We start from the raw sequence: 8,211 nt of genomic DNA on the forward strand, positions 1-8,211 counted from the left end.
CACTGGGTGGGTAGGGGTTAGCACACATCTGTAATCCCAGTACTCAGGAGTTTGAGACAGTAGGATCACAGGTTCAAGGCCAGACTCAACAACTAAGGGAGATCCGGTTTCAAAATAAAAAGAGCTGGGTGTATAGCTCAGAGGTAGAATGCCCCCGAGTTCAACCCCAGAACCAAAATAAATAAATAGATACATAAACAAACAAACAAACATGTAAATGGTCACTGGGTGCCTTGAGAGCCCAGTGTTGAGATTAGTTATGGAATCCAGGGCTTGGAAATCGTACTACCAAGGGGATTGCAGGAATCCAAGGAATTGTAGAGTCCATGGGCATAGGAATCGAGGAGATTGTGGAATCATGGGGAGTTTAAAGTGTAATTGATGGGAGTGTTGTTTTTGGAGGTACTGGGGATTGAACTAAGGGGCGTTTTACCTCCGAGCTACACCCCCAGCCCTATTTTTATTCTTTATTTTGAAACAGGGTCTAAGTTGCGGAGGGCTTCACTAAGTAGCTGAGGCTGTCCGCGAATCGCCCAAGGACTGGGATTACAAGCGTGCGCCACCACCCCCGGCTGGGAGTGTTAAACGATGCCTAGCACTAAACAAACAAGCATGTCTGGAAATCTGGGTTATATTTGTGTCCTACTAACAAAATGCGCCACAATGGGGAACTCATTACTCTCTTTTGACGTTGAATCAGAAGACTTTCCAGGGAATTTTAGGTCCAGAAAGATAAACCTTTTTGAGGATCGTGGTAGGGGCTTGGCTGGTGACAAGGATCCCTGCCGTCGGGCTGCTAGAGACGTCCGGAACCTTTCTGCTGTGCTTTCTGCCCGGACGTGCAAAAGAGGAGACCGGAAGTCCCTTGTCGGGAGGTTCCGGGTTTCCTGGGCTACTACGATGGCGATGAGTTTCGAGTGGCCGTGGCAGTATCGCTTCCCGCCCTTCTTTACGTGAGGCTTAGACCCTGAGAAGTCCCGCTGTGCCTTCCTTACCCTCCCCGGGGTCCTGGGCTCAGCCCTGATGCTTCATTTGGGAATGGGGAGATAGGATCCGGCCACCACCATCCTCCCTCACTTTCTCATCCAAACGCGACCCCGGGCAAGTGCTGCCTCTCGCGCTCTAATTCTGCGCCCCACTCCCTTCACCCGGCAGGTTACAGCCGAACGTGGACACTCGGCAGAAGCAGCTGGCCGCCTGGTGCTCGCTGGTCCTGTCCTTCTGCCGCCTGCACAAACAGTCCTGCATGACGGTGATGGAAGCGCAGGAGAGCCCGCTCTTCAACAACGTCAAGCTACAGCGTATCCTCCCTCAGGCTCTCCCACAGCCCACACACATGCGCTTCCACACTTGTACACATGCCTAGACTTCACCTCCCCCCTGCCCTTTACCCACTATAGGCAGGTCCCTACCCAAACTGGACTTGGGAAAGAGCAAGACACCATTTTACCCTCTTATCCTAGGCAATCATGAATGCTCAGGTCTTAGGATCTTGCCCAGAGGCCAAGTCTCAAGCTTTTCTTTTTCTTCTCTTTCTTTCTTTCTTTCTTTTTTTCTTTCTTTCTTTTTTTGTACTGGGAATTGAACTAGAGGCATTCTACCTCTGAGCTACACCCCAAGCCTGATGTTCTTATTTGGAAACAGGGTCTCACTAGGTTGCTGAGAACTTCACTAAGTTGCCAAGACCGGCTTATAACCTGCGATCCTCCTGTCTCAGCTTCCCAAGTACCGGGATTACAAGCATGTGCCTGACTCCCAAGCTTTTCATCCTGAGCCCTTTTTATGTATTTGGTATGGGGATTGAGCCCAAGGGTATTCTACCTCTGAGCTATACCCCTAGCCTTATTTATTTATTTATTTATTATTTATTTATTTTTGTGGATCTGGGGATGGAACCTAGGGGCATTTGACCTCTTAGCCACACCCCCTGCCCTGTTTTTTATTCTTTATTTTGAAACAGGGTCTCACTAAGTTGCGGAGGGCCTCACTAAGTAGCTGGGCTGTCTGCAAACCGCAATCCTCCAGTCTCAGCCTCCCGAATGCTGGGATTTACAAGCATGTGCACCACCAGCCTCCCAAGTACTGGGATTATAGGCATGCTGCACCACCACAGTCTTGGTCCTGGTACTACCTTTAATAATTTTCTCCACCCACTCTACTTCACCCAGGAAATGAAGGTCATTTGTTTTTGCTGCCTGATTCATCACTAAAATATCAAGCCTGAAAGAAGGCAAGAGGACAAAGGATGGGGAATGGCAATACCGTTCATTTCTAAAGCTTTTTTTTTTTTTTTTTTTTTTTTTTTGTGGTACTGGGGATGGAACCCAGGGGCATTCTACCTCTGAGCGACACCCGCAGCCCTATTTTTTAGTCTTTTTAGTTTTTGAAACAGGGTCTCACTGATGATGGTTACGAAGGGCCTCGCTAAATAGCTGAGGTTGTCCATCAGCGGTAGTCCTCTGGTCTCAGCCTCCCAAATGCTAGGATTACAAGCCTGCGCTACCACACCTGGCTCTACAGCTCTTTCTTCTAAGAGTTTCTGTTTACCTTCTTCCCCAGAGTATCTAATGCATGAGGCACTGGGTTTGATCCCCAGCACTGGAGGGAAAAAAAAAAAAAAAGCACCAGAATACCCAGGAAATGCCAATTTATATCTTGTTCAGAAATTGCACATAAGCCAGGCGTGGTGGCGCATGTTTGTAATCCCAGCATTCGGGAGGCTGAGACCTGAAGGATCGTGGTTTGTGGACAGCCTCAGCTACTTAGTGAGGCCCTCTGCAACTCAGTGAGACTCGGTTTCAAAATAAAGAATAAAAAATAGGGCAGGGGGTGTAGCTCGGAGGTCAAATGCCCCTGGGTTCCATCCCCAGACCCGCAAAAAAAAAAAAAAAAAAAAAAGGAAAGAAATTGCACCTGTTTTGGGGGAAGAGGAAGAAGGGGTCTAGGTGATTCTCATCCTGGAACTGGCTCAGGATTTTTACCCAACTGAATTAACATATATGCTTTTCCCTTAACCTTAAACCAGGGAAGCTTCCTGTGGAATCAATCCAGATTGTATTAGAGGAACTGAGGAAGAAAGGTGGGTTCAGTTCCCCAGATTTCTTATTTTTCTTTCTACTCAGGTTTTCCTGAGGGCAGATTAGGATAGGTTGTTTTTGTTTTGTTTTGTTTTGTTTTTCCCCCTGTCGAATCACTTTTTTCTGTCTCTTGGCTTGAAGGCCAAAGTGTGCAATACACAGCCCAGTTTCCAGGTCCCCTGCCCCAGTTTGTACACAAAATTGAAATTTTTCTCTCTGTGCCCTTAACCTGAGGAGAAAGGATGCCTTGTAGATAGTCATAATAAAATACTCTTCTGAAAGCAGTCTTTCCACTCTGTCCCAACTCTGGTATTTGCCTCTTTGTCTCTTCTTTAGAGCATGATGGTTTCATAAATATCTGTTTTACAGGGAACCTTGAATGGTTGGATAAGAACAAGTCTAGCTTCCTGATCATGTGGCGGAGGCCAGAAGAATGGGGGAAACTCATTTATCAGTGGGTGAGACCATCCTGCTGCCAAGTCCTAAGCAGTGTCCCCAAAGCAAAGGAGAACTTTATCTGTGCCCAGCTGATAGCTGGTATTCCCAGATCCAGGCTTGGCAAAGTGGGGAGTGGGCAGAAAAAGGAAGTGCAGGTCTTCCAGGCAAATACCCCCAGTGACTTAATTCCTCTGGCCACACAGAACCTCCCTTTCTTTGCCTGTAGGAGGCCAGAGGCTACGCGAGGCTATGTTTGGAGAATGCAGTACTGGGAACCATGAATGCTATTGTTGGCCGGAGCCTCTGGCCACAGGAGATAAATGGGGAAAGGAAGGGAACAAAAAAAAAAAAAAAAAAAAAAAAAAACCTGGGGCCCTTCTCCTACTGTGCCACGTGAATGAGACAATTCTGGGCCAGTGTGGGTGTGGGGACAGAATACTCTTACCCCAGATTCTTAGCTACCACCAGCACCAAATATTCCCAAGGGAGAGAGAAGGAGAGGAAGCATCAACAACCTAAATATAACAAACACACACCGCCCATTCCTGAACAGGAAAACAACCCAACCAAGAGGCCACTCTTCAGACACGTGAAAGCCTGTGGTTGAGTGGTTTAAAATGTGTGTGTACACATATAAATATAGCACCTGTAGGGTTTGTGGTTCTGGGGTCACTCTGCAGGAGTGACAGCCCTGGTTTGGGAATAAGTGCCATTCATTTGGATCTGGCAGCTTGACCATCTCCCAGGAGTCTCTACCTCCCTCCTTCACTGGGGATTGACCTCAGGGGCGCCTGCATGCTAGGCAAGAGCTCTGTCCCTGAGCTGCAGCTTCATCCTTCTTGGTTCTTATTCAGCCTCATTTTCTGCATCCACAGGTTTCCAGGAGTGGCCAGAATAACTCTGTGTTCACCTTGTACGAACTGACCAATGGGGAAGACACAGAAGACGAGGGTAATGCCTTTTCCTTCCTCCAGTTTTGTCATCAAAAACCTCTCTCAAAGCCGGGCGTGGTGGCGCACGCTTGGAATCCCAGCTTTTGGGAGGCTGAGACAGGAAGATTGCGTAGGTTCGAAGCCAGCCTCAGCTACTTAGTGAAGCCCTTTGCAACTCAGTGAAACCCTGTTTCAAAATAAAAAATAAAAAATAGGGCTTGGAGGTATTGCTCAGAGGCAGAATGCCCCTGGGTTCCATCCCCAGTACCACACACACAAAAAAAAAAAAAAAAAAAAGAAAGAAAGAAAGAAAGAAAGAAAGAAAGAAAGAAAAGAAACCTTTGTCATCTGAGCGTAATGGCACACACTTGTAATCCCAGTACTTGGGAGGCTGAGACAGGAGGATGGTAGGTTTGAAGACAGCCTCAGTAATGTAGTGAGACTCTGCAACCTAGTGAGACCTTGTTTCAAAACAAAAAGTAAAAAGGGCTGAGATATAACTCAGAGGTAGAATGCTCCTGAGTTCAATCCATGGTACAAAAAATTTAAAAATAAATAAATAATTAAATAGAGAAAAGGAAAGAGAAATAGCTTTTCTCCAATTCGAGTTTGATATTCAGACTTAATATTTCTCTGCCTCTTAAGTTCCATAATACAGAAGTTCTTAACCGATATCCAGAGATTTCATAAACCTCCTGAATTTACACACAGAAAAACCCTAATTTTGTTTGTGTGGGTTTATATGCATTTTTCTAGGGCTAGAGCTCACATCATAAGATTTTTAAGGGCATGTGTGACCCATGAAAAGTTAAGAATTCCTGCTGGAGATGCCAACTGAGGAGCCAGCGCGGGGGATTAGCCTGAAATCTCATTCCTTGCTGACTCAGGCTCTCTTTCACCCTTTATTCTTATAGAGGGCTCAAGACTTGTGGGCGTCAGCTGAAGAGATTGGGCCAACACCCCCAGCCCCACCCCCAGCCCATTTAAATACTTTGGGTTTTGACCAGGCGAGGATTTGTATACTCTTTGATTTTTACATAGTGTAAACACGTTCTTAGCTCTTTCTCTCTGGCTCCTTATTCTGATCCCCAGGATCACCAACAGTCCCTGCTGGGGTAGCGGGAGTGCCTCCCTTTCTGCCAGGCCCTGGCTGCCCCAGCAGAGTTTACAGCTCTTGGCCGTGCCCCCTCGCCCTGCAGGCCTCTGCTTGCTACCCCCGCCATCACCTTATGACTTCAGTGTTGTAGCCTGGCTCAGTCCACCACTCAGGCTGGGCAAAGCTGGAGGCTTCCTCAGATTGCCAGCTCCCTGACTCCAGCAGGGGCCCTCGCGGGGGGTGCGGTGAGCAAGCCTGTCCCGGCTTGCCTGCTGCTTCTCGCATCTCCCTGCAGTCTCCTGCCATATCTCCAGATACTCACCCCTGGTCCTAGCTCCATCCCTTTCTACTTGAAAGAACAGGTATCAGTGCTGGACTTTTAGGTCTCCTGGATAGGGCTGCTGGCTGTACTTTGTTAGGATAGGTCCTCCGACACTGTGCAAATGTGCGTTCAGGGTCAGTGTCCGTGACAGGAACCCTGACCTCCCTAGGGCCGGTTGTCGGGTCCTTTTTTGTGGCCTAAAAGCAAGTGTTGTCACTTATGTGCATCAGACAGTGTGGGAGCAAGGGGAGGGAGGGCTGTGGGGGCTGAGGCTACAGGAGACCTAGGGGGGGAAATAAGCCTGAACTCATTGCATGCTGACGCAGGCTTGCTTACTTGCTTGCTTTTATTATTATTATGGTGTGTGTGTGTGTGTGTGTGTGTGTGTGTGTGTGTGTGTGTGTGTGTTACTGGGGATGGAACCCAGGGGCATTCTACCTCCGAACTACATCCTCAGCACTATTTTTTATTCTTTATTTTGAAGCAGGGTCTCACTGAGTTGAAAAGGCCTCACTAGCTGGGCATGGTGGCGCACGCTTATAATCCCAGCATTTGGGAGGCTGAGACCGGAGGATCGCGGTTCGCGGACAGCCTCAGCTACTGAGTGAGGCCTGCCACAACTTAGTGAGACCCTGTTTCAAAATAAAGAATAAAAAAAATTGGGCAGGGGGTGTAGGTCAGAGGTCAAATGCTTCTGGGTTCCATCCCCAGACCTGCAAAAAAAAAAAGGTGGCCTTACTGAGTAGCTGAGGCTGTCCGTGAACCGCAATCTTCCTGTGTCAGCCTCCCAAATGCTGGGATTACAAGTGTGTGCCACCATGCCTGGTTATTTATTTATTTATTTATTTATTTATTTATTTATTTATTTGGTGGTACTGGGGTTCCTGGAAGCCCTTCTACCTCTGGGCTACACTCCCAGACCTATTTTTTTATACTTTTTTATTTGGAAACAGGGTCTCTTAAGCCAGTGCGGCTGGCTTCGAACTTGCACGATCCTCCTGTCTTCGCCTCCCAAGTGCGGGGATTACAAGCGTGCGCCACCACATGTGGCAGGTTGTTTTTTTTTTTTTTCCTTTGGTGGCATTGGGGTTCCTGGAAGCCCTTCTACCTCCAGGCTACACTCCCAGACATTTTTTTTTTTTTTTTAATTTGGAAACAGGGTCTCTTAAGCCAGCGAGGCTGGCTTTGAACCAGCGCGATCCTCCTGTCTCCGCCTCCCAAGCGCGGGGATTACAAGCGTTCGCCACCACACCCAGCTCTGGTTATTTTTTATTTTTAAAAAGGGTCTTACTAAGTTGCAGAGTGTCTCACTAAGTAGCTGAGGCTGGCCATGTCCCAAGCGCGGGGATTACAAGCGTTCGCCACCACACCCAGCTCTGGTTATTTTTTATTTTTAAACAGGGTCTTACTAAGTTGCAGAGTGTCTCACTAAGTAGCTGAGGCTGGCCATGAACCTTCGATCTTCCTGTCTCAGTCTCCCAAATCCTGGGATTACAAGCGTGAACCACCACACCTGGCTTGACTCGGGCTTTCTTGCACTCTTACTCCTAAGGAGTGCCGAGGAAGTGTGGGTGGGCAGCTGCAGCAGTATAGATGGCATATGAGTGCCCTGGCTCTGGAGGTCTCAGCTTCCTGCTCAGCTGTGCTCCCCAGTCCACTAAGGAGTGGAGTGTCCCTAATTGCCCATCTCTTCCTGTCCAGAATTTCATGGGCTGGATGAGGCAACCCTACTCCGGGCCCTGCAGGCCCTACAACAGGAGCACAAGGCTGAGATCATCACCGTCAGCGATGGCCGAGGTGTCAAGTTCTTCTAGCAGAGACCTGTCTTTCTTCTCTTACCTCCCACCCCTCCGGGGCTTTCAAAAGGAGACAGCCCTAGTGTCACCACAGACTGGATCTGTGATTCCACCAGACACAAAAGGGCTCCAGTTCTGAAAGCTGGGACCCAGGGATGGGTAGCTTACTTACTCCATATGTCTGTCCCTGGGCTAGACGGAGTCCAAGGTGTCAGGGAGAAAAGATGTGCTTCTTCTTGCCCTACCTCCTTTCCCATCCTAGACTGTCCCTGAGCCAGGGTCTGTAAACCTGACACTTGTGTTCATACATGTACACACACACACACAAACACACTCACACACACACCTTCTCTCTCCTCCCCCCTTAGCTGCTCTTGCCCCCCTTCTCAGGCTGGTGCTGGTCCTTCCTAGGGGATGGGGACGCCCTGGCTGCAGGCAGCCTTCCAGGCACTATGAAGACAGGCCCAGGAATGGGCCCGGCAGTGAGAGGTGGGGCCAACACTGATTTATGATATTAAAATCTCAATTCCCACTGCCTGCATGTTGTTGC

At 48.5% G+C, this 8,211-nt stretch overlaps 1 protein-coding gene across 2 annotated transcripts; it reads left to right on the forward strand.

Moving 5' to 3' along the window:
• Positions 1-831: 831 nt before the first annotated feature.
• VPS25 (vacuolar protein sorting 25 homolog) lies at positions 832-7,679 on the forward strand (the record flags this gene model as incomplete). Of its 2 annotated transcripts, none has more annotated exons than XM_080713316.1 (6): positions 832-953; positions 1,156-1,301; positions 3,026-3,079; positions 3,447-3,535; positions 4,391-4,466; positions 7,567-7,679. In XM_080713316.1, 6 exons carry the CDS (start codon positions 901-903, stop codon positions 7,677-7,679), a joined length of 531 nt encoding a protein of 176 aa, XP_080569442.1. The 2 variants fall into 2 exon arrangements, with proteins under 2 accessions (XP_080569442.1, XP_080569441.1); XM_080713315.1 differs by having other exon boundaries at positions 901-953; positions 3,002-3,079.
• Positions 7,680-8,211: the final 532 nt, after the last annotated feature.

The sequence above is a fragment of the Muscardinus avellanarius genome, assembly GCF_963383645.1.
Source record: "Muscardinus avellanarius genome assembly, chromosome: 16".
Lineage (NCBI taxonomy): Eukaryota > Metazoa > Chordata > Mammalia > Rodentia > Gliridae > Muscardinus > Muscardinus avellanarius.